The 26,759-nt window shown below is 39.7% G+C and overlaps 1 protein-coding gene across 2 annotated transcripts in view; it reads left to right on the forward strand.

The window, feature by feature from the left end:
• Positions 1 to 26,759, forward strand: part of kiaa0825 (KIAA0825 ortholog) — a 120,897-nt gene that overhangs the window by 22,540 nt on the left and 71,598 nt on the right. For both annotated transcript variants that reach the window (XM_086031408.1, XM_086031409.1), the window contains 13 exons: positions 597 to 682; positions 784 to 1,035; positions 3,791 to 4,068; positions 6,055 to 6,205; positions 8,474 to 8,664; positions 9,393 to 9,599; positions 9,674 to 9,784; positions 13,146 to 13,285; positions 18,609 to 18,788; positions 20,905 to 21,150; positions 21,246 to 21,550; positions 21,882 to 21,988; positions 24,919 to 25,063. In XM_086031408.1, coding sequence (XP_085887534.1) covers positions 597 to 682; positions 784 to 1,035; positions 3,791 to 4,068; positions 6,055 to 6,205; positions 8,474 to 8,664; positions 9,393 to 9,599; positions 9,674 to 9,784; positions 13,146 to 13,285; positions 18,609 to 18,788; positions 20,905 to 21,150; positions 21,246 to 21,550; positions 21,882 to 21,988; positions 24,919 to 25,063 — 2,399 coding nt within the window. The remainder of the gene's footprint in view (positions 1 to 596; positions 683 to 783; positions 1,036 to 3,790; positions 4,069 to 6,054; positions 6,206 to 8,473; positions 8,665 to 9,392; positions 9,600 to 9,673; positions 9,785 to 13,145; positions 13,286 to 18,608; positions 18,789 to 20,904; positions 21,151 to 21,245; positions 21,551 to 21,881; positions 21,989 to 24,918; positions 25,064 to 26,759) is intronic.

A 26,759-nucleotide genomic window follows, 5' to 3' on the forward strand; every position in this document is an offset into this window, starting at 1 on the left:
TATCCCCTCCAGGAATTACGCCTTCCAGACTGTAGTTTATGCCATCTGGGTTGAATTGGATTCTAAACCCTGAAAATTAGACTTGTAGCGGCATCACCATTAGCCTCTGCCACCTGTTACTTGCCCCCTCCTTTGAGCTATTCACTGACACTCTCTGGTTACCATGTCTCATTTTGACTAGTGGGTCAACATCGGAACATTGGAAATTACAGAATATACAGTTGCTTTCATGTTATATCATGGGAATAAGTCTTAATGATCATGCGGTATATCATTAGTAATACAGTACAACAGTCTGACACCACACAGCCTTCTTTAACTCATTCACTGCCAGATATTTTTCGGACCCTCTTTTAACCTAACATTTGATCAAATTTGAACAAAATACAAATACATTCCTAGGATTGAATGGCTGGACTGTGAAAAGACAAATAAATTTGTCAATGGCAGTGAATGAGTTAAGTGTGACATTTGGTCCACAATGGGTTCCTGGCATCATATGGACAGTGTGTGTGTGTGCGTGTGGGTGTGTGTGTGTGTGTGTGTATATATATATATATATATATATATATTTTTTTTTTTTTTTTTTCATGCAGGCATCTTGAAAAAGGGTAAAGAGGAGTCAGACATGGACACAGTATTAAGCAAGACATTCACAGCACCCGCATTTCACACATCAGAGGTGAGTTATTTTCACCCTTGTAAGAATCGACAAATACTTAAATTATTACAGCTATTCCAAAATGGGAAGATGAAAGATTTGTCTGTTTTGCTGTTTTGAAGGTTCTGGAGTTTGATTGGAGGTCAGCCTTTAGCAGGCTAGTTCCTCATATGGCTCACTGTGTCAAAGTGGTGCTGGATGATGTTTGTACCAAAAGTCTTCAGCAGGAGGAAGCCCTCCATTCCTTGGGTCACTACTCACTCTTGCTGGAAAAATTAAGTGGACACAGCAGAATCAATGATGGTGACATAAATGTTACTCATGACAACTTGAACATCTACCCAGAGAGAGACACTCCTACCATGGTAGCTAAGGTATGTCTCAAAACGGGATACGCTTAGCCACTGCCCCAATTGCCTCAGCACACCACCCTCTACTCATTATTGACACTTTTCCATTTCCAAAATGCTGAGCTGCTAATGCATTTTCACACTTACTAATGGTAGCTGTGTGTCAGCACTGGACGTTGCAGTTTTGTACTCCACAGTCACCAATTGGATGCAATGCCCTGTGCACTGTAAACTGTTTGTAATATTAATATAATTAACCCTTTCATGCAAAGTGGTCACTACAGTGGACAGCTATTTAAAAGTTGCTTTCGCCTATATTAATTTAACTAAAAAATATATTTATATTTTAAATAATACCATTAAATCATAGTTAATGCATGAAAGGGTTAAAAATATTTTTTTTGAATGTAGATTAATTAATATAGCCTAAAGCAACTTTCAAATAGCTGTCCACTGTAGTGACCACTATGCATGAAAGGTTTGATTATTAATATAATATGTGAAGTAGAATAAATTAGTTTGTACTTATACGTTTGTAAAACCTCACTTCCTGCCCTTTCAAATACACTGCTGAGCTGAGCTTCTGCCATGCAGACAGTGCACCTCTCCTGCACCGAAATGAAAGAGAATGAGAGAAGCCGTCTCCATTGGCCGGGAAGCAAGTCGACTATGTTCACTCCCACAACGGCGAAACACCTAATTCTGAATGTGCACGTCTACAAAAATACAAAAAGAAAGGAAACTAAACAAATGCGCACAGTTAGACTATATGCTTTGCGCTAATTCATAAAAATAGGGCACTCATTGTGTTCCTTAGCCAATTCATATCCTTTATTACCATATTTTACATGTCTTTGGGCTATTTAACTCGAATTCAGCTCACATTTCTATGTCCAGCCCCTGACTGTTGTGTTTATTCACACCTCTAAGGTGCTGACAGTATTTGTGGCTTTCAGTGCTTATGAGTGTCAAAATGTGCCTGTGCCCAGGACCTGTACAACATAATTACATGTAGGTCAACGTTTTAAAGATTAGAGCCTTTCAGCACAAAGGTTATACATGCATGCATTTGCATTAAAAAACACAGACAGGCAGCCGAGACCAGCCCGGTAGCAATCATATATACTGTGTATATATTATATATTGCTATGCATAAACGTGGTTCAAATAAATGATGGCTTAGTAATCAATAGTTAAACATTTAAAGTTTCAAACCTTAAGAATCTTATTTTCATGTGAAAACATTTAGTCTCAAACCTTAAGAGTCTTATTTTCATGCGAATGACCTTCAGTATTGGAATAATTCTAACTAATTCATGGTACTTTTCACAAGGATAAAAAAGGACCCAAAAGCACAATTCACATGTTTGAAAAAATGGAAAGTGATTTATTGAGTAGTCGACAACAGGGTCATTAAAGTATCAACAAAAAACACTGCAAAACTGGAAAAAAACAATACAATAAAATGAAGAACTAAGAATCTCAGCAAAGCTGGGAACAAACAAAGCAACAAAAGATCACAGAATATAAATCGGAGGGGGAAAAAATAACATTGGAAGCCCAGAAACAAACAGACCCTAACCTTAACAATTACTACAAAATAAAAGCAGACATGACAACACGAGACACATGACTAAAAAACTTAACATAAACATATAAACCTATCTATTGTAGATAATAGATAGAAACAGAGTTTCTCTGCCAATGACCTGGCAGATCGGCTGGGCAAAGCTCCGCCTGAGTCAAGCTGCCGAACCACACCGAAAGCAATAGCATGTCCAAATCGAATTTGGTAAAAATTGCAGTTTTAGCACATCTTACCATTAACTGAGTGCGTTAGCTTCTGATAACAGGCACATACACACTCTCCAAAGCAGCAAAGTTGGTTCTTATTGGTACTTGCTTTTCTCTCACGACTCTGGGCTTCTTTAGAACAGGCAGCTATTCATACTGTCTTGTTTTGACTTCTTTTTAAAAGATGTGGCTTTTTGGAATTTGCTTGCCAAAGGCAATAGGAACCACATTAGGTAATATTTAAACTCCTGCAATAAAAAAACGAGTACTGCACAATAGTTGTTTTTTTTTAAAAAAGACGATATGTCGTCATTTGGCATAGGTAGTTAGCGCCACAGGACTGCAACATTCAAACTAATGCTAATACCGCAGCATAATTGTTTCACCCTAATCCTGCTGGTAAAAGAATAGCATTGTGTCAACCATAAGAACTTTGTTTCAATCTTTTCCTTTTTCCTTCCATTTCCTGTTCCTGTAACAAAACCTATTTACTGTAGCTGATACTTTTTACATATGTATGTACATTATTGATCAATTCATTCTTATATTAAGTTGATCCATCTCAATACATGTATTACATATTGTAGTTAGGTAAAATGTTTCCTTGGTGGCATAACGTGATTTTTTATTGAGGAGTGTTTGGTCCATTTCAACAATAAACCTGAATGAAAAAGGGCTAAATAATCAGTCTCTCCACATTTGTTTGCATGCACTTAAGTGTTTTGTAATGCTAGCCTGAAGGAGGAGTGTCACATCCTTTCATCTGCGAGGTGGAGTTTCAACCTCTTCCCTGTGTCCTTCAGCAAGGCAATGAAGCCTGAGTGTAGTTGTGTCATGGGTTAATAAGCTGCATGATTTTTAAAGTGATTTCAAGTAAGACCCAAAGATAGTTCTGTACTGTAAATTCACCTAGTTTTTCTTGTTTATTGTGAATTGTTCTGTTCATTTTGGTGTAATTGTGCCTTTGCTTTCTCTTCCTCCTCAGTTTTGTGTTCCAGTGGTTAATGAGCTGGATACCTTGCTAACCCTGGCAGCTGCCTGCAGGGACAGCTCTCTGCTGGAGGTTCGATCAAGCTTTGTGGAGGCATGTAGCCGGGCAACGTTAGCTGTGCTGGGCCGTTTAGAGCAGAGAGCCCTGGAAGTCCCATCCTCTTTACCACTGAGGAACCTGCCTGCTCTGTTGGCCACTTGCATTTACGTACTCCAACGATTGGAGCACTACCATGAACGGCTGAAGGACTCAACCTCTACTTTAGCCAAAGTGTGAGTAGAGGGTGTGTGTATGTAGTAAGGCAAGGCGGTTTATATGTATATACATATATACACATATATATATATATACACATATATATATATATATATATATATATATATATATATATATATATATATATATATATATATACACACATATATATATATATATACACATATATATATATATATATATATATATATAAACATATATATATATATATATATATATATATATATATATATATATATATATATATATATATACATATACATATGTATATGTATATATATAAGTATATATGTATACGTATATATGTATATTTATATGTGTATATGCAAATATGTTTATGCTTCATAAAAGCAGCAAGCTACTCCGTGCTCTTACACAGCTTCTCTCGCTCACCCCCTCCCTCCTGCCAATCAGTCACCGGCCCCTCCCCCTCCACTCACAGCCACTGCTGTTTGCTCTTAAAACACTAACAGACGACATGGCGGAGACAACAGCGGCAGTGGATTTAGTCCCCAAAAGAAAGTCAGCATCCAAAATATGAAAGTATTTCGGCTATAAAAAGGAAGATTCAGAACAACAAAACATCCTTTGCCAACAGTGCCTCACCGTTGTTGCCGCAATCGCCGTCACAAGCCCCTGTATGAGCAGTTCAAACTAAGAAGTGGGACATGAGGTGAAACTTCATCTACTCAAAAAACAATTACAGACGCCTTCGCCAGCATAACTCCTTATGATAATAAGTCCAAACAGCACCGACAAATCACGGATGCAATATGTTTTACAGACAGTTTTAGTTATTGTTATAATTTTGTGAACAACTCAGGGGACTATTGGACCTGCTCTTTAATTTTCAATATTTTTTTCTAATTTGTTTACAACTTTGCTGCAGTTTCACAAAGGTTTTTTATCTTAATGTTATATTTTGTAAACAACTCAGGCGCCAGTACACCTGCTTTTTAATTTTTTAATATTTATTTATAACTCTGATGCTGCTTTAGAGGTTTTTTTCTTCTATTTTATGTAATGACTCGAGGGACTAGTGCACCTGCTCTTATTTATTTTTTTGTTAAAAATATGTTTAATATTTTGCTGCTGTTTACATGGAAGTGTGAAATACAATGTTAAATAACCTATTGTTACAGAGACATGGCCTCCGTGATCCCTTTTATATACAGCAATCATCATTCACAGGTGAACTCCCTTAGTCTGGATTAAACGGTATTATATGAATACAATAATGTCAGGGTGAGTTAACTAAATTATTCCCAAACAAATCTATTCAAGTCATCTGGTGAAAAATCTTCTATTTTTAATATCGCAATATATATCGCAAACCCCCAAAAAACGCAATGTTATTTATGAATATATATGTATATGTATGTATGTATGTATGTATGTATGTATATGTATAATTAGGGAAAAAGTAAACAATATAACTGTTATTTTTAATTCTAAAGTTTAAACTGTTAACCAAGTCAAAGCTAGAACTTGTGGATTGTTGTTTCTTCTAAATCATCTACTGCTGGAAAGTTAGAAAACAAGTCTACTTTTATGATTAAAACCAATGGTGCAGAATTTGAAAGAAAATGAAAATGACGGACACGTGGTAATGACACCCATATTGTGTCTACATCTGGTGAATTTTTATGCCTCATAATACCCCGTTAACCTCTGCCCTCCACATATCCTCTCCAAAGGCATCACGGTTGCCCTCCATGCTCCTGTTTTTCCACCTCTAGCCCTGTACACCCCTCCACCGACACTTGGCCTGTTCCCCTTCTGGGTCGTAAAGTACTTTTCCTCTCCTCACCAGTCATTCCCCCCGTTTCCAAGCTTCCTGCACCCCCTGTTAAACTCTCACCTCTTTCTGGAAAGTATCAAGGCAGGAAGATTTAAAGACTGAACTTTTACAACAAATCACGTATGGTTTCCTGTTCAAGTTCTGCAGTTTACAGGAGTGTTTCAACCTCCTCTCTGCCTAGGCACCTTAGTCTGCTGCCTGTCCAGAAGTACCAGCAAGCTGTTGAGGCCTTGAAAGACCAACTCAGCAGCTATTGTATCCAGGTTTGTTCCACCTGTGTGCTTCAGGATGCGGAGAGCCACCACTGGACTGACCCCAAACCCTTTTATGAGGTAAAGTATGGTAAACTGAAGGCAAAAACAAAACAAATGTTGAATAAAAGCTTATATGTTTTGCTTGATGAGAATGTAAATTGACGGAAATGGAAAATCAACTAATGTTCTCACTTTAAGTGCTCATTTTTCTTCCTTTTGTGTTTACTGATCACTGCCTCTTTAGCATCACTGGCCATTAATACATACACGAGTGTGAAAAGCAGTGACACAATACAACACATGCAAACTCATCACTATAGAAATTTTAATTGACAGTACAATGTTATAAGGATCATTTTTATACATTTTTGAAGATCATACAAGTGTCATACGAACTAAGGAATTGTGTAGATTAATCACCAATTCTATTCAAATGTAAGACAAAAAAACACTGACCAAACGCTGATAATGACAAAGTTAGTTTATGTTGCAGATGCGCCTCACACATCTAACTTATTATCATGGCTGATTGTCATGCGTGAAAATAGAAGTGAACCACTGTGATAGAAAATTACAGGAAATAAGAAATAAAATTGCCAAGTGTTACTGTGTGATATGTTAAACTGCACGTTTAAACTTGGAAGTGTTTGTACAGAATATTTGGCCTGCTTCTGAATTGGACAACGTAAAAATTTATTTTAGAAGAAGTGAACCACTGTGATAGAAAATTACAAGAAATAAAAAATAAAATGGCCAAGTGTTACTGTGTGATATGTTAAGCTGCACGTTTAAACTTGGAAGTGTTTGTACAGAATATTTGGCCTTCTTCTGAATTGGACAACTTAAAATTGTATTTTAAAAGTTAAGCAAGATATATAGCAAGATGGCTACATAAAATGTTCGACTGGCATTGCATTAAAACAGAAGAATAGCTATCGTAGAAATTTCTCCTCCTGGTGTGGCTTTTTTTTTTCTTCTTTTATTCACATCAGCGTTAAAAGTACAGTCTTCCGTACATTGCCAGGTGACTCAGATTCTGTAGGATTTCAGGAACCCTCTGGAGCTTTCCTGCGTCTTCTTTTCATTTTCCCGTTCATTCCCATCTCCCCTTTCTCACCGAACCTTCTACTATGAACTTCCTGAGAACATCTGTGGCTTCCATGCTCCCCCGGGGGCTCCAGGGGTTCAGCTGTCTGAAGTCTGCAGTCTACAGTGGGACTGTCTGGAAAGTAGCAAAAGGGCCCCTGTGACTACCCTACCTTCATGCCCTTAAACCAATCCAAACCTCCCCTCTTTCCTTCAACACGCTGCTTTTGCCTCTTTGTTCCTGCCTGCTTCCCTGGGTCAACGGTGTCGGGCAGACCTGCTGTGCGCAGGTGTGCGCTTTTGTTCAAGCATGCCTGTGTGTATTTGTGCAGATGAGTGCTTGTGCGGGTGTGGAGAGCCACATCTTACAATGTGCGTTGCATTTGGTGTGTGTAAAGTGTGAAGATGAATGCATCAAATTTCTCTCTCCGTGCCTTGGCTCTGTGCAGCACCTTTTTCCAACTTGCTTTCGCACTCTTTGTTGTCCTAGAAAAAGTTATTGACACATGGATGAATGATTGGTGAGAAAATATTTCATGTGATATATTGACAGCAAGTGTACTTAGGACTACTAGAAAAAAAAAAGATAACTGAAGCCAAAATGCAAAACTTCACTGAAGAATTTTTTTTCTACAGATAAATATACATCTAAATTCTATAGCCAAACCTCACATATGCTTGTAACTGCTCTTGGATCCTGGCGTCTGGATTTGTTCTCTTGGATCCACAGGCATAGGATGGCTGCTTAATCCCGGACATCGAGTCCGGTCACGCTCCCATCAAACACAGATCCCTAAATGACTCGCTCCAGGGAGGAGAGGGAGGGAGAGAAAGATGTAAAATATGAGGTCGATGAAGTGAAGTGGGAAGAAAATGAGAAGGTACTAACCTGAGGAAGTGGAGCAGTTTTGACAGTATGTCAGGATGGTGCGCCATGCGTTATACAATGGCTTATTGTTGGACCGTAAAGATGAGGAGTCTCCTTTCTAGCCTTGCTCTCATTCTTCTCAGAGAAGGTTTCAATTTCCCCCTTCATCTTTTTCAATGTGCGAGCGTGATGCGTTGTCCAGTTCAGAACAGAAGAAACCAGGTGCAGAGTACAGGTGGCCTGACCACTGAGACGTTCTCTCTCCTCTCCCTTTCTTTCTCCCTCCACCTCTCTTTGTTTTTATCCCTTCTTGCTTTTTTTGTGCTTATGTGTCACTGCCAGTGACCATCTGACAATCTTCATCTCTACACCTTGATTTTTTTCTCCCACAGGGTGAGCGCTGTTCCTTCTCAGTGCAGATGTGGTTCTACTTCCTGTGTGGTCTCCGTAGTGATCTGTGGGCTGTCCTCCCGCCACATTTGGCCAAAGAGTTGCTGGGCCAGGTGCTGTCGGAGACGTTACAGGTGCTGGTGCAAAGATATGCCAGGGCTCAGCCTTCATATAAGAGACACCTACAGATAAGGTATAGTACTTAGAGGCACCTTTTTGTCAGAAGTGTTTTATGAGGTGTCCCAAAATTAACTACACTTCTTTAAAAAAAAAAAAAGAAAAGTTTCAGGTATCATTCGGACAGATGTAAGGCCATCATCATTTGACAGTTTAGACTTTTCATTTTTTGTGTGGCTCGCCGGTTGACATTGAAACTTTGTTGCAGTATTGCAGTACATTTTCTATCCCCGGCCGCAGTTTAGCACCAGTTTGAGAAGCTTTATGCCCATCACGCTGCTATAATTTGTTGTACAATTTACATTTCAGGTTGTCAGCATAATCTTCCACTTGAACAATATGAAGAATTTGCCATTGATAACAGGAAATGTGCTGTCCGTTGGAACATTGTGACAGCCGTAAAGCTTCTCAAACTGGCACTGAGCTGCAGTCAAGGACTAGAAAACGTCTTGCCAGGTGGCAATTTTGCAACACTACTCCAACGTCAATTGGCGAGCCATGGGCATGGGCATGATATGCTTCCAAAAACTGCAACGCCTTAGCTGTCAAATGCTAATAGCCTCACTTCTGTCTGAATGATACCTGTAACGGAATAGAAACAAGGAAGTGTATATCATCTTTGGGGACCCCTGTGTATATGTGTATATATATGTATTTTATGGCATATTTTTGTCACCTTTTTTTCATTTCTCTTTATACATACGTGTCAACAATCACTGTCTGTTTCCTTTCCATGTGTACAAGGTGTGACATCACAGCAGTGCTGCTGTTTGTGGAGCAGCTGATGTGGAGCGTGTGTGAAAGTCCCGAGGCCTTGCTCCGCTGCGACCCTTCGTCAGCAATCACCATCATAGCGGGCGGATCCGACTGGCCCTACCAGATCCATAGCTTGTGTGAACAACTCCTGACAGTCCTTGTCATTGGCACCGCACCGCTAACTTTGTTCTACAGGTTTGGATGTTGCGAAACGTTAGCTAGTAAAATGGTGTTGTTCAAAGTTAATGTTAGAACACTCTCTTTTCCAGAACATTTATGAATAACGATGCGCAGGAGTCAACGCCACACCAATTGGACAAGCCTGTGGTCCACTGGCTAAATGCTCTAGAACCAAAAGTCTGCACAGAACAAGCCATACAGTATGTATTGAAAGCAGCATGATGTAGTGCAGTTGTACACCACTGCAAACTACAACTACAATAAACATTCTTGGGTTAATATCGTAAATCTCCGATAGTGCCCATTAAACAACAGTTTTGCCGGTCTTGTATCGCATTACAGGTGTGCCTAAATAAAAAACGATTTCTGTGCAGGTTCCAGCAGCATACATGCAGATAAATATTCATAGTTCCACCTGCTGTATGCTGTACGAATATGACAAAGCAAGCTGTAAAACAGCCCTTGCTGCTGACACTGATTTGGTTCATGCTGATGCTTTATGAGGGCATTACACATCAGGCATCGACCGTATACCGTGTTGTGCTTGTGACCATGTGATCATACCTACACGTGTGTCTAGTTACTCGTGTGACCTCCAAGGTGCAGTCAATCACTCACCCCCTCACCCTTGATTCCCCCCCCCCTCCTCCCCTGTAATCTCCCTCACAGCCAGAGGTGATGTCACTGCGTGCTGATGGCGCACAAATCAAACTAACCCCCGCACTTGTGCTCCAATGTACGGGCGAGCGGGAATTAGTTTATTTTTATGACCTTTCTATTTGCTCCCACCTCTTTGCTTTGCGTGCGATGGCGCCAGAGGGGCCTGGCGGTGGCCTGAAGCCAGAACCGCAACATACTGGAGTGGGACTCGGAGGCCAAACCTTTCCTTAGCTCATAAAATAAGATAAATAAAAAAAAAAAAAAAAAAAAAAAAAACACTATAATGATTATTCAATGAAACAATAATAAAATCAAAAAGTGCATGAAAAAAACATCCAGACTTACAGGTTTAAAACGAAGTACAGTGATGCCTTAAGTTACAAGTTTAATTCATTCCTTGACCACGCTTGCAACTCAAAACACAGTTTTCAATGGATATGCCTTTAACCCCTTTCAGCCTCCCCAAAACAACCTAACAAAAACCTCTGTAATGGGTTTTTTGCGCGCTCAATAATACGGTACTTTATTTTTAAAAATCGTAGCAATAGAATGTAAAGAATTTAACAGATTGTGCTTCATAATGAATTCTTTGTGACTCCTTTGGCAATGTGCCACACGGTGCAGTGTCATACAGTCATGCAGACACAATGTGAAAGACTTTCACAACTACGTTAAGTCAGTCAATAATTTTCAGTATTAACAGTTGTTTTTTTCTTAGATGATAAATAATTGATGTGAGTATTGCGTTGTTGTCTGTATACCTGTGTTGCTGCACATTTTGTGTTCAAATATCTGTTGCGTGAAGTGTTTTAATACCGTCACGTCTGTCTTACTGTCCGTTGGTGTGTGTGTGCGTGCGTGCGTGTGTGTGTGCGTGTGTCTGTGACATTCCGTAAGCCAACTCTGCGCCGCAGCCGACTAGATTTATCAGTGCAGTTAAAAGAGGATTTCTTCAGGATTTGCGGCTGCACAGACATCATAAATTGCTCTGTCAGATGGAGGCATAGTTTGCCTCAGTCAAGCAGCAGGGTGCACCCTGCCGTAGCTTTCCGACTCACATAGAATGGTTAATTTCTGTAGACGTCCCCTGTGAAGCCTCCCGCCGCCTTGCGCCTCAGACAAATTCTGTCCATGCCTTCCATTAGATTTTATTGAGATGTATAAAGTAGCATGCGGGCGCACACACATTTGCACACGTCAGCGTGCCCTCGCACTCGCATGCATACCCAACCACAAGCATGCACCCGGAGTGGTGTACACATGCACGTTTTGCACACACAAAGGATACGGCTCATTACCCACAGCTGGCTGCAGCCTCTTGGTTATACAAAAGATGTAGGAGGGGGGTAATGCTGTATATTCATGTATTTGGCTGTCTCCCAAATGTTAATTTGCTTTTAGCTGGCCACGATTAGAGCTAATTCCTTCCCGGTGCACATTATAAATACAAGTGAGAGTGAAGACATTTGCTGAATAGGCTGAGGGACACTGAAGGATCTTAACCTTGTTGCATGTATTCAAAGTGCAATGGTACCTTAAAGGTTGAACACAATTGGCTCCAAAACTTCAATTTTGGAGGTTTTGCAGCAACTTTTCTCAATGGAAATAATGGTCTTTCATCTCTGATAACACTGGGGAAAAATTTGAACCCCCCCCAAAAAAATCTTGTTAGATTTTTATGCTAACAAAGACTAAAATTGGCATCCTGATTCCAAAATTGCTGTCAGTTTTTTCTAGCATGTCGTGTTTTTTTTTTCTCCACAGCTTACTCTCCAGATAAGCAAAAGTCCACTGATTAGCTCTAATAAGACTGTAGTAAGAAGATCTGATTATGATTGGACTCATCTACAGCTACATGGCAACTTGTTTGTGCAGTCACAATTGAGACAGTGCGGCGAGAGGTGTGTGCAGCTCCCAATAGGTCACGGCTATCAATATCTGCAAACAGAAAGATAGCATAAAAGGAATTAAGACGATTCCTGCTGGCTTTTCTCTTAACCTTGTAACCGTGGGCGTACAGTTGTAAGTTCTTTTTCATTTTATTCTGTTTCTTTTTTTAGATTTCAAAGCTTGTAACTGTTCCTTCTTAGTGTTTTATTTACATACATACACATTTAATTCATGTTTAAAAAAACGGGGATCTATAGAGAAAAAAAATAAGTTTAAAAAGCTGTCAGATTTAACAGCTGTCAGATTCAACTCAACAAAAAGTGTGTTCCCCAGTGTACCAAGGGGTGGGTAGAGTAACAAAAACATGTACTCAAGAGTACGATTACTTCAAAGTACGACTCAAGTAAATGTAAAAAAGCAGTCCTCCAAGTAATTACTTGAGTAAAAGTAAGTAGGTACTACTCAGTGAAAAAACTACTCAAATATGTACAGAAGTGGAGCGGGAGGGTTCTTGAGTGACATATTGGACTGAAGATGTTATTGCCATTTACATTTCCATTGCACATCATCTTTTGTAACCCTGAGGAGTTTAATTTCACATCACCCCTCTCCAGTGAAACCGTCTATTTGTATCTTTGTGTTTTCTCTGTTATTACTAAATAACCTGAATTTACTATTAAATGTGAATATTACAATACAGTATTCACATTAAAGGATAATTGATTTCATTTGAACCACATTTTCTTTTTTTTTTTCCCATTTCTTCAGTGATCTCTTTGAGAAGTTTTTCCAGACTTAAGAAGCATTTTCCAATGGCAGAAATTTTCCATTGACAGAATTAAGGCACTTTCAATTTAGAGTCCACTGTACTATTCTATTTTCCTACTTTGTATAATTCAAGACATTTTTGATTTCTGTCTATCTCATCCAGTGAAGCCTATTCCCTCCTTTGTTGTCTCTCACCTGACACTGCAGAACTGTCAACTTGTTTTTCCATCTCTCCGCTCTCAGAGACGGCCTTATGGGCCAGGAAGCCTCTGCATGTCAGCTCCGACTGCTGACCTCTGACCCAGGAACCAATCCCAGGTTGCTACTGCGAATGCTGCTTCACAGAGACTGTCACCTGCCCCGTATGCTCCTGGAAAACTCTTGTAAGTCTTGTATCTATCTTTTCTGCATGGTGCTTGACACTTTACATATTTTACAGACATTTTGAATGCTAGAATATGGAAGTCAAGCACACACATAACTTTGAAACAATGTTTTAAAGGGGAAGTCAACCCAAAAAAATTGTTGTTTACAATTAGGGCGTATGCGCCCCTACTAGTCTAAAGACGGCATTTTGATTACAATTGCATTTGTAGACTATAGGCTAAGAAGCAAAATCCACCCGTATTTTATGTCTGAGGGGGCGGCCATTTTGTAAATTGCCGTCGTCTGAAAATTACATCACAGTTGCTCAGGTAACAACCAAACACGGCTCACCTGATTTCTGAAGCTGAGCCGTGATTGGTTGTTACCTGTGATGTAATTTTCAGTCGATAGCTGGTGACAAAATGGCCGCCCCTGAGATGGATAAAAACAGGTGGATTTTGCTTCTTAATTCGTATTTCAAAAACATAATATTAATCTGAATATCAAGTTTGGACTAGTGCAGCTGCATGTAATATATTATTGAAAATAAAATTGGGGATGACTTCCATTTTAAGATAAGATTCGGCGCATGATGTTACCTAATGCTCTGAGAACTAAGCTCTTAACTTTTACAGACATTAGATGACCTCCCTCTCATTTTATTAGGCCGTCATTATCATCATCTTTGCCATCATCATCGTCATCATCTTCACCTTGGTCATCAGCGCCACTAAATCAATAGAGTGCAGTAATAAACACTCAACAGACCCAAGCAGAGCACATATGCTGACCTTTAAAGATTTTGCATTCCTCCTCCTCTCCCCTGTACTGGCAACAGTCTAACCTTTAAAGACTGTTGTGCACTTGCACATTAATTCACATTATAGTGACCTCATTAATAACAACTCTCACTGTGCCGTTCACTTGGTCGACTAGAGTCGCCTCCGAGGCGCTGGGATGCCTCCACTCCGCGTCGTATATCAACGCAAGGAAGCGCTGACTCTTGCGTGTTATCGCAGTGACGGCCTAATTAAGCGAGAACTCGGAAGACAGAGGCTTGACTGAAAGCTAACACTCCCGTAAGCATCTGTGCTCGTTTTGTGTGTGTATACAAAGGGAGGACAAACGGAAAGAAAAAAGACGCATAAGGTGTCACATCGAAGTGTTAGGTCACCATGCACTGCCGGCTTCTTTATTGTCAGGTGTCTTCACACACATATTCATTTTGTTTCTTTAGAAGTCAAACTCATCTTCTTGTACTGTAAGGGGGCACGGGTAATAATGTTTCAGTATTTGGTTTTGTCCAGTATTCATGGGCCACAACGTTTGGTAGCACATTCTCAGTTGGATATCAGAAGTGCAATTCACAGTAATATTCTATTATTACGTTGGTTTCATGAAAAAGGTGGGACTTTTGAACATTTCCTGATACAAATATGAACATCACAGTTGTCACAAAAAAATTACATTCATTTTGTGCACTCGGGTAATATAATTACTTGTCTTCCCAATAGAAAATATAAATGAATGCACTTCAATTTAAGTTTTAATTGAAAACATTGAAACATTAAAGGCAATGTGCGTGCGTTTGTTAGTGTGTGCTTTTGAAACATTAAAAACAATGTGCGTGTGTTTGTTACTGTGTGCATGCTTGTGTGTGTGTGTGTGGGCATGTCTGTGTAGCATACACTGCAAGTCGCATAGTTAGTCATAACTGAAACGCTATATATTTTTATTGATAGCAGTGTTTCAATAATGTTTCCTGCTCACTTATTTTGCTATGCTGGCCATTCTAAAATAAAGTAACACACTTGAGAGTGTACCTATTATACAACTGTAATTATCCCACTGAATGTCAGAAAATAACAAATGTAGGGTTGTACCATTCACAATGCACCTAAGCCTTGGTACTACAAACATACAATACAATGTATTGACTCAGGTACAGCCACATAAACACACTTTTTTTTCCATACATGTCAGGAGCGTTCCTGTTTTCAGTCACTGCAGTTTGCAATGAGCTCTGCTTTTATCCGTTCACCCGTGTATCAAGCTTGTATTGGATTTGAGACGGCCGGAGACATAATAGAAAACTCCACAAAGACAACTAGACTAAAATTAAATGAGTGTGTCCTGGCAGTAGTGGTAACTTTTTTTCTGAAGTTATCTGCTGTGCCACAATCAGAGAACCTGCTTTGTTCTCAATCCTGTTTCCACAGACCGTCACGGTCACATCACTGATACCCAGAACACTTTCTCCTTGAGGACCAATTACCAGACAGACAGAGAACAAGATAGTGGCATAACCCACCTAATAGACTGATTACAGGTCAGCTTGGTTCAACACTTTAGAGCGTGTTAGACGTACGATTGTGCAAGAGAGGGAAAAAAATGAATGACTTTACAAAGAAGAAATCCTTTCTCATTTGGATCTTGAATGGTGATGTTGCTTCTAAGATGCCTGTTGTCAAGCTGAATATTAATGACCGTGCACCGGATCAAAGATTTTACCTTTCCCGTTTAAAATGATTCATATTTTATCCAAAGAAAGCCACATTACAGTGCCCTCTCAGCTGTTTGCTCTGTTCATGTGAGACTCAATTTCCAATTTGCAGACCTGACGGCACTGTACATTGCTTTATACAGTATGTCACCGTAACTCTAGGACAGTTACCAGCATCACTGAATAATAGCAGCCATTTCAAGTAACTAGTAACGTTGCTATACCCAATATACTGTAGTCATCTCATAGAAGTTACTATTCAAAGACTTTACTGTGTTACTGTTATACAAAATCAAGTCGGCAAAACGTACATCTGTATGTTGTCTATATTCAAAATAAAGGAGGTAAAACAAACCCTTTTACTAACTAACAAGCACACAACAAACACATACATTAAGAAACATAAATGTAGTAAGGGGAAACTCTTGGCATATTCAACCGTAGACAATTATGAGATGCGGTCAACTACGCCCTACCGTCTCGCGGTAGTAACGTCACATAAGCACCAAGTCACATTTTCAGCACGCTGACCTCTCACCTCTACATGCCAATGAAGGAAGTAGAGAGGTTCACATTTTCAAGCTGGGAATACAGTCCCTATGTCGAGTTTGTGAGTTTGTGTAAAGATGAAAACTTAAAAAGTTGGTTGTATACGCCATACTGTCGACAAAGAGTTATCTAGCTTCAGATATAATTACATAAAATTTGAAACATTTGGAGTCGCAGCACGGTACATTCAAGCTTAGAAAGTCCCAACAGGTTGTGTGAAACAGCTGCGACTAATTCCAGAGGTCCCTGATTTTTTTGTTGTTGTTATTTTTCTAAACAATGTACATTATAGAAGTTTTACCATTACAATATTTACTGTTAAATTTACAGGTGAATAGTCAAAAAAAGACTGCCCTTATTGTATATTATGAAAATATGATTTATGTTAAGTCAAGTATTTGTGAATTAGACCATTTATGTTGAGTGAAATCCAGAAAGACTCATTTTTATTCATGTTAAGTTAAAAAGGCTCGTCTTCATCTGTTTTTTTTAAATTAGAAACCTTATCCTTAAACATTACTGTTAAAAATACACTTCCAATAAAGTTATGGAAAAAACAGTTGTTATTTTTTGTTAAGCGGGGTTTGTTGTTGTCTGCTGTAAGTAACTCACTAATAAAGTAACTTGCAATATAACTTTTCAAATCAAGTAATCAGTGTAGTAATTAAGTTACTTTTTCAAGGTAACCATGTCAACACTGTTGGTGAACAATCCAGAATGTGCTCAGCTCTCAGTCTCTCGCCCAAAATCAACTGCCATCGACTCCAACTCACCCATGATGCTAATAGAAATTAATGGTTTGCTAATTAGTATAAAAGCATTTCAAACAACACAAAAAGTGTGCCACTTTTCATCTAATCACTCCGAATTACTTTTTTATATGAAATCCTAGTAAAATCTCACGAGACTCCTGACTGCAGTGTTTCACACCCCTATTCAAATAGCTGTCATCTCTGACAGACCGCTGGATGTCTGCCACCTCTGGAGCAACGGGCCTCCGCTCAGCAACCCCTGTCAACTTAACACACACCCCTAGTACACAATATCTGTCCCGAGTATAGACATCTATAGGAGTTACACACACACCTCCGTCAGCCATGTGCTTCGACAGCTACCCCCACAAGGATGCCCTGTCAAAACCTCTTCCCTTTCACTTCCTGTCTCCATGTGCTGTACATCCCACAGCCAGGGGGCTTTGAAATCTGCTTCTCTCTTTTTTTTGTACCCTCCCAACCATCGAACACAGATGTGAGTTTTTCTTCCCTTTCCAATACACAATGCCTTTTGTTCGTCCATTCTGTTAACACGTGTCAGGGTGAGCCTTGAGCATTTTCCAATGTTTTTTTTTGTTCCTGTAAAAGGGTGAAAAAAATCAAAATGCTGTTTTGTATGATATATATCATGAATCCTACTGCAATGAGCTTTTTTTGCATGGACAGTTTCCCTTAAAATTGTAAATGGAACAAAGTAAGTCTTTTTTAAATCTCTGTTGCGGTTGTGACTTTTGTCCTTGTTTCATGTTGTCCTTTTCAATAATCGTCTACAGAATGTTTAAATTGTGTATGAACTACTCCTTGTTGTACTCAGGAGTATTTTTTTTTTTTGCATTTACGATGAAAAACGATAATCTTTAATAGTCTTGAATTAAATTAGAGGCCTCAATTATGCTGAAACACGACGATTCATCACCCTTTCAAAGTTTTTTTTTTAAAGATAAAATTAAGTAAATCTATTATTGTATTTTCTTTAGAAAACTTTGTTGAAAATTATACCATCAGTATACATATGTTTCATGTGTTTTTTATATTGTATGATGGCCTTAAAAAAAGTCTTTAATGTGACTTTCTTGAATTAAAAGAAAACAAGAGAATAATGCAGTTGAGTTTAAAGGAATATGTCCTGAATTAGGAGAAAGACGTTATAATTTTTGGGAGAATCACTGTGTGATTTAATATGATTCAAGTCCTACTAGTACAAGGAAGCATTTTTATTTTATTTTTTTATAGAATTAAGTATTTATATTACAAGCCGAGAGGCATATCGGTGCTGTCCTGTGAAAAACACTTTTTCATTTTTCAATGTTCTTTTTTTTTACGTGAATGGTGTTTCCGCATTACAGACATCGCATTAACGTGCTCATTTTTTAAAAATTCAAAAATTCGACATTAGTGTTTTTCACAGGTCAGCGACAATATCCTGTACCAGTGATACAACATGAATTTTCCGATGCATTGCGGACTCTCTCCTTATTTTATTTAATTAATTGACCTTTTTTGGGGGGGTTCCAGATTTTTGCCAGGAGAGCCAGCTTGAAATATCTACACAGGAACGCAGAGCAGGAGATGCCTTCGTCGTTGCACTTTTTAACATTTGCAGCTGCTTGAATGACACCCCCAAGGCCCTAACTCAGGTCCTTCAACCATACCTGGAGAGTCTGCATGTATGGGAACATCTCTACACTCTGGCAGGTAAAGTAGCCTTCAGCCATTGAATAAAATGAATGACTTTCATGATCCACAAGGTCCTGTCTTTATTATCGCCTAGTCAATGGTTCTATATGTCATATGTCTAAAGGCTGCGGCTGTAGTTCTGCGTTCTCCGTCAAAGCTTCATTTTACTCTGTAGCCTGGATAAAAAGACACTGATGGTAGAGACTTAACCATATCATTTAAAATGTCAAATACTTAAAAGCTTGCTGTCTGAAGAATATTTTGATATATTTCAAGTGCGATTTTCGAAATGACTTTTGACTCGTTCACTGCCGTTGACTAATTTACTAGTCTTTTCACAGTGTAGCCATTCAATCCAGTAATTTATTTATATATTTTTTCAATTTAATTTTTTTTAAACGTTAGGGTAAAAGATGGTCTGAAAATGTCTGACAGTGAATGAGTTAATATGCTTGTGCCGAAACCAAAATTATTCATTTGTTTCTTTTTGCTGAACATTTGCATACAAAGCTGATGTTTTGGATGGTAGCCTGGTTACCAGTACAGGCAGAGCATGGGAGGGGTTGACAGAGGGAATACATTAAATACAGGCTGAGAGAGTTGCTCAGAAGTCATCCAACCATCATTTATTCCCACAGGCTAATTAGTTCAATTGTTGGATTGTGCCAAATCTTTTTGATGCACTTTTTGGTTTCAAGAGCGCTCCACTGATCCTGTTCGTTCGTATACCAGCTCTTCACGTCATAGAATACACAGAAAAGTTTCACTACTTCTCCACATACATCACACACCGTAGTAGCAAGCGGTTTAAAATCAATGCGCGAGTCGATACAATAGCAGAGGGTGCAAAGTGTGAAAACCAAGTGACTTTGAAAAATAGGTCTAGGTCTCACCTGCCTCGGCGCAGTGCCTCGTCAAACAGCTATATCATTTTGTGTTCCGCTCCAGTCTTTTTCTGTGGGTCTGAGGTCGCACATTTGTTAGACGTCCCATAAGATTTCACAGCACTTCCAATACTGCCAGCGTACTTTATCTGTCCCGTAGCCTTTGCTTCTACAGCAGCTGCTACGGGAAATTTATGGCTGCCATACAACTTCATGCGGTAGCTTCGCAGCTATCAATATGGGCCGGATATGAAAGGGCAGAGCAATGGAAGACGTACTGTATGGCACCTTGAGAGGGTACTAAGACTTTCACCGTCGGGCCACTGAAATTGATTGAAAACATCTGAATGTGACCGGTTATTACTCGCTTTATTACAGACATTTTAGCTGAATATATCAGCAATCTAATCCCTATAGTTGACATTTATGTCAAAAGTAAAGTTGTGACATGATAAGAAAGTAGACTGTCCCAATGGACTCACAATACTTGCAGTAATGCCAGTGTAGCATTAGTCCAATGGGGAATTCACCCCTGGCGTCAAATTTTGGGGAATATCAAGTTTCAAGTCAAAAAAAAAAAAAACTATTGTTATCGTTATCGTTGTAGAAGTCATACATTTTCAAAATCTGCAGCTACATTTCACTTTTCTTGCTACTCTAGTTGCCCCTTGTTGCGGGGTATCAGGTCGCATCCCCTCCACCCCCCTGCACCCCCAGAATAACATTACCATCGGCCTATTGACACATACACATACACATACAAATAGCGTCTCAATTGCCTTTTTCGAAGGCTGCGTCAACCGACTTAAACTTGACGGCTGCATCGTAGGCATTATTTATTTTTTATTCAGGTAACCTTTATTCGTCCAGGTAAGGCATTTGTCTTTTACAAAGCTGGCCTGGCTGCAGACAGCAGAGGCTAACAAGGTAAAATAAAATAAAATGATGATAATAATACAATCAGGATTAACTGGAACGAATCGTCTCCAATCAAAATACACCATAGCTTCTTTTACTAAAATTTTCTTTGATCAACATCAATGTGCTAGGATCGTAGCGATCACGATCTCAGCGTGCATGACATCACTTACTACAAGCTGAGTTTGAAAGTAAAAGAGAAATTACAGTCCTCCAACAGCCAAAAACTTCATCCGTTGGCGAGCAACTCCGATGAAGAATGTCCAACATCATCCCATGTGTTATGTGTCTTAAAAGAAACTTAAATGCACGTCATTTTCTTCTCTTGCCAGAAACTACTCAGAAAGTGCCCGTCGTGGTCGACTGTATCAGGGTAATAGTCACCAAGTCTACCAACAAAATTCTGACTCACCTGGTTACCATGGTGACAGACTGGCAGGCCACAGAGGAGCCTAGCGGAGCCTCGTTGGTGAGAGTTGTTCCAGAAAATGTCCTGGCTAAGGTTCCCAAAAGCTGGAACTACATGCCAGTGGAAGCACGGGGAAAGGAGACTGGGACGGGAGACTCTTCCTCTAAGAGTAAGAAAATAAAATAGTGCTGGTTTTATTTTTTTAAATTCTGCATTTTTAAGTGCACTTCATGTATAATTATAATTTATGAATATTTCCTGCAGCTGTCACATCCCTCGCCATTCAAGCCATGTCCTTCATTTTCACCAACCTGCCGCTGGTTGTAGCGTCCTTGCCCCTCCCCATCCGCTATCTCTTCCAGACGGCAGAGAAACACATTTCTCAGCATGCCCGCCAACTGCGCTCGACGGGCCTGTTAGTGTGGTCCCTGTTTAACTGCCTGATCCACAGTCTCGGCGACTCGCGCACACTTGAAGGAATCAGTGAGCTAGCCCTGAACTGTCAGGCCAAGGATTGCCTGGGCCTGTTGGCCGAGTGTCTGCACGCTTCAATGGGGATTCAACAGAAGGTAAATGTGTGAATAATAGAATAATAGCCATAATCAGGGTCTTCTTGACAGCAGAGTGTATAATATATCATTACTTTATACTTAGCTGTGGTTGTTCAGGACTAGTTAATCCTCAAGAGAAGGTGGTAGTCTCTGTGATAAGGTATAAGTAATGATTATTGCGTGAGGCCATATTGGGCTTCTTCCTTTACGAGTTTGTTTGGTGATTAGATTAAGGACATAGCGGAGACAAAAATATATTAATGGAATGACCGATTTATTTTACGATCTTGATATGTTCAGACTGACCTCAGATGACATTGAGCCGTGTGTACATTTGTGCATGCGACAGGGTGTACCCAAACCCACAGTGCACAAGGTGCTGCAGGCTCTAGAGGAACAAAGACCAAAGTGGATGAATATGCAGCTGCAAAAGGCCCGCCAACTCTGCATTAACAGGTGAGGGGTCAACTGGAGGTATTTAAAGAAAGGTCAAGGTCAAAATGGTGTTATGTGTTCTCTAATGTGAACGTGTTCATGCATGCCAGACAGTGTAATCCATCACTCGGCGTGGAAATGTTGAATATTCACTTGGGTGGCATTATATTCGTATAATTTGGTTGAATAAATAATTTTTCCACTAGACATTTTATGTTTGATGTATTAAAACTAAAATTGTAGTTGAGACACGGTAGTCAATGAAAGGGGTGGTCCAACAGACATTTGACATTCAAGGGAATTCAGCGGAACCTTCAAGGTCAACCTCAATCCATTTCAGGATTCTGGACAACCTTTTCTATTTGAATGGAAGATAATGGAATTTGATCTTAAAGTCTCCAGGATAAGTTACATGTGAACAATGAGTTAGTCAAAAGCATGTGTGTACTCAGTCTTTGACGATGCAACAATCTGACGGTGTGTATTCCGTTCTTGTGTCTAATTGTAGATGCGACCCTATCATACTAAGCAGAAAGGCCAGAGATGCACGCACCTCTTAGGTCGCCACACATGTCCCAATAGCTTCTATTTTGAGTGCTAAGATTGTGATCACACTTTTTTGTCATGATTAGTACAATTGAATGGTAGGAGCACAAAAACGATAAGGTCTAAGTGAAAGATCAATGTGTTTCTGCGGGACATGATGACAAGTGGACTGCACTGTGACCTATGACTTTTTGCTCTGCACATTATAGTCAAAATCATGTTTCTCATTTATTTCGGCAACCGACGCACCTGAAGACGAAAACAAGCCGACACCTACGTTTAAAAATAAAATAAACATAACAGTTACAAGATAATGAACATCCATCTGAAATGGTGGTTTTAGTGACAAGAAGAGGGAAGAAGGTGGGCGTTTTTGAGTGTGGTGGCAAAGAGAGGAGATGAAGTGTGTGCACGTGTGTGCGTATGTTAGGGGGCGAAAAGGAAGAGTGATTATGTATCACCTGTCTGAGGCATTCAGTAAGATCATTACTATTCATTAAACTAACCTTCACAGGGAAGTGACGCCCGGCTTGTAAACACTCCCAATACAATGTCCAAATAAGGAGTCATCCGGTGTGTGTGGAAGATAGAGACTCCCCAAAAAATGACTCCATCTCACTAACACCTCATGTGGGTGCACGCTCGCACATAAACACAATCGTTTAAACCGTCTTTCAAAAAACATATGCCCTCCCGACCCCTTGCCCGCTTTCCTTTACCATCTTAACTCTGCCCCCTCCTGTAGACACCCACCTTGTCTTTGCAAAGTAATTTGTAGAGGAGAAGATTATTGTTCTCCATCATGGTGACCCTGGCTGGGCTGACGGGATGCATACACAGATGAAGATGAATGCAGTTATTCCTTGGCGGAGGTCTGCCTCTTTCAGGGCACATTGGCCCTAATGACATGATTGATAGGCTGTCCCAAATCCGGAGGGGCCCTCATTAATCACCCCGCTGACTGAATCCAATCATCTGCTTCACCTGCACAGTGATGGACAGGAAAGGATACACAGCGCAGGTGCTGACACGGATGCACAGCCACCGTCCCAGACAACGCGACCGCTGGGGACGGCAGGCGAAAGAATGAGGTGGTGTATGGACAGGACGGACCCCCCGCTTCCTTTGCCACCCTCAATGTCAAGTCACCAATGACTGGCTGACAGGCTGCACTATTCCTGCCTCCTTATAATTACAAAGTAGGGAGAGTTAGGGAGAGAACAATGGCAGGAAGTGTATGCGAAGGAGAAGGTTTGATGGACGGTAGCGGGACATCCATCTGTATAAGAAGGCTGGGAAAATGATGGGGGCATTTGTCAGGGCTGGAGGACTGTACATGCGTGAGGACCTTGACACACAATTACTTACACACACACACACACACGCAGGCAGGCAGGGAGGCAGTACATGCTGACGACACGCACAAATCACTTTTAGTGAGCCGACATCCTTCGCTCAAAATTCCCAGCACGTTTTTCACAAAAACTTGTGAAAACAGCAAAAAGCAATCCGCTAGCAATTCAGCCATTTGTTTCTCCCTGCCCTCCCTAACAATTCGCTGGTCATCACATGAGGTATATTGGCAGTTCTATGACACAAACTCTGCTGTTATGTAATGTTCAACTTTGATTGAAATTGTCGGATATGCATCTGTCTTTCTCAGTGGCGTATGGGTACCACTGATGTTTGTGAACAAGTCACCGCCTAAGTACAGTTCAGTTATATTTCACTTTTAAAGTCAATATATCGGGCTTTAATTTTTAAGAACTGTTCCTTTTAATTTTTTATTTGGTTAAAATGATTTAATGTTGATCTACAATACATTTTGAATTAACCATTTAAGTATATGTTTTTAAATGTTCCTATATTTAAGTCCATTGTCAAAGTTCAAACTGTGTATAAGCTTACCGTGGCGTTTAATATTACATCCATCTGTCCCAATTCCTACACTGTCTATCCTGTTCAGGGTACAGGGGAGATGGACCCTATCACAGCTTTAAAATATAATTTAGGTGGTACTTGGTGTAAAAAGCTTGAGAACCACTGTTATACATGATAATACCTCACATCTCTCAAATATTACCCTTAGTTCGCCAAATAGGGGACCCAAAATATTCGACGCTGAATATGAGGCAGGCCATCTCAACAGTAAAACTAAAACCACACTAATAACCATTGTTAAATGAAATCCTATTTGACACAAAATATCTATCTAATGTAGTGTATGTATTATTGTTTTTCCCGAATGTGTGGGTGTACCTTGTGTTGTGGCCAGTTAGTGAATTCTCCTGTGTATGAACACATTATTACCTCAAGTTTCTCTCTAAGGACAAACAGAGTGTTCCTCTTTCTCCCCATACACTTTGTCCCCATTTTTACCACGCTGCCTTTCTTTCCTCTCCCAGCGTCCACAAGCGAGGCAAGGAAAGCAGAATGGCTGCAGCTGAACTGACCGAGCAGAAAATGGGCCTGATGCTGCTGGAGGTCTGCCACAGAGCAGGGGGCAGCGACTACCTGAGGCACATCCATCACATCATCCAAGGCAATGAGGTAGGGAAGCACTCCCTCTCCCCAGCACGTTAGGCGGTCGCTGGCCCGAGGCCGCTGGCTGGGGAGAAGTTCTTGGGGGAGGTTTTTGGCCAGGAGGAGTGTCTAGAAAGCGGCTGCTGTCGTACATGCTGCGTTGTCTGTCGTTCTGGTGACCTGAAGGCTCTGCACTTGCAGTGATTCCATATGTAATACACTCACCGAATGTCAGGGTGTCCCATAATTTAGTATCTTTTCAGAAATAGGGAATTTTTCAAATCTGTGGAAATTATCATAGGGAACTGTTAATTAATCTTATTACTTTATTTTATTATTCATACTGGTGTTTTTGTGACAAATAGAGTCGACAAACCAGTTACAGCAGTAGTCATAGTCTGAAAAATGTTGACTTTACAGTGATACTTTGTTTTGATCAAGTATGTTAAAGAAATCTTAATTTAATTTAGCATCATAGTCTGAATTTCTTTTTTTGTTTGTTTTTGATATGGTCTGCATTAGAATAAATGCTTATTAGTACTGATAACATTGATTGCATTTGGGTATTTTTTTTGTATTATATTACTTTATTATTATTATTGTTAGTAATAATAATAATAATAATGATAATATATTGTTATTATTATTTTATAATTAATACTACATACTTAGTTACTCTTACATATTTTGTATTGATTTGCCTTTCACAGGGAGATTAGCGCTTGTATATTGCGAGAGCTAATGGGGATCCAACAGTAACAGCAAGACAGCAATACGGTTACTCCATTATAAAGTCATGAGTTAAGTTTAAAGTTGTCCTTCAATCACACCTCTCACAGTGAAAAAAATATTATTTTTTTTAATGCAGCTCGCGTATTACATATTGTTGGACTATACAGGATTACACTTTTGTTAAGTACACTGTGTCACTATATTGTACATCACTGGCATTTCCAGTCAAAATGAAACAAAAACAACCATACAAAGCAAAATAAAACCAAACCAATAAATCATGAAATATTAGTTTAAAACTTAAAATATGTGTTGTTGTTAGGTGTTCATCCCTAGAAGGAACTGGAAAGTATAGATCATATATTTTAATCAAATAGTCATGTTTGTCCACAGATATAGTTCTGCAAGTCAACAACAATATGTGACGTTCTGTTGATTTGGTGTGTAGTATTCTCTACTTTTTATATTGGTTAACTCATAACTAAAGTGACTTATGACAAAGACAAATAGCAATTCAGTCTTTGGACAGTTATATGAAGTAAACGGCCTTCAATGACCGTCAGGCACATAGTTACAGTTCCCATATATTTTACAATAGATTGCCTATAAGGATACAGCTTGGAATAGCAACAACACGTGCGGCATATACATGTGGCTGCTGTTGATGGATTCCACAAACAGCAATAACTCTGCATGGAAATGTGATAGAATGTGAATGGGCTACCTAAGCATGCCGTAGCTTTCTGGAACAGCTTCACCTAGCCAAGGCTGAGACAAGAGCACTCAGGTCAGGGACGCTCTGAGCTGGCGGTGAGGTGGAGGGAGAGGAGGTTCACAAGCTACGTCAAAGTGACGGATGGGAGGGCCGACTTCACAACAGGACATCCGCGACTCTCATACAGACAATATTACTTTTACCGGTATTTTTTTTTTGTTCTTGTACAACACTGCAGCTACCAAATGATAATATCCTATTGCCATAAAGCTTTCG

This window comes from Filicampus tigris, chromosome 5, assembly GCF_054856515.1.
Source record: "Filicampus tigris isolate MCC_2025a chromosome 5, RoL_Ftig_1.0, whole genome shotgun sequence".
Taxonomy (NCBI): domain Eukaryota; kingdom Metazoa; phylum Chordata; class Actinopteri; order Syngnathiformes; family Syngnathidae; genus Filicampus; species Filicampus tigris.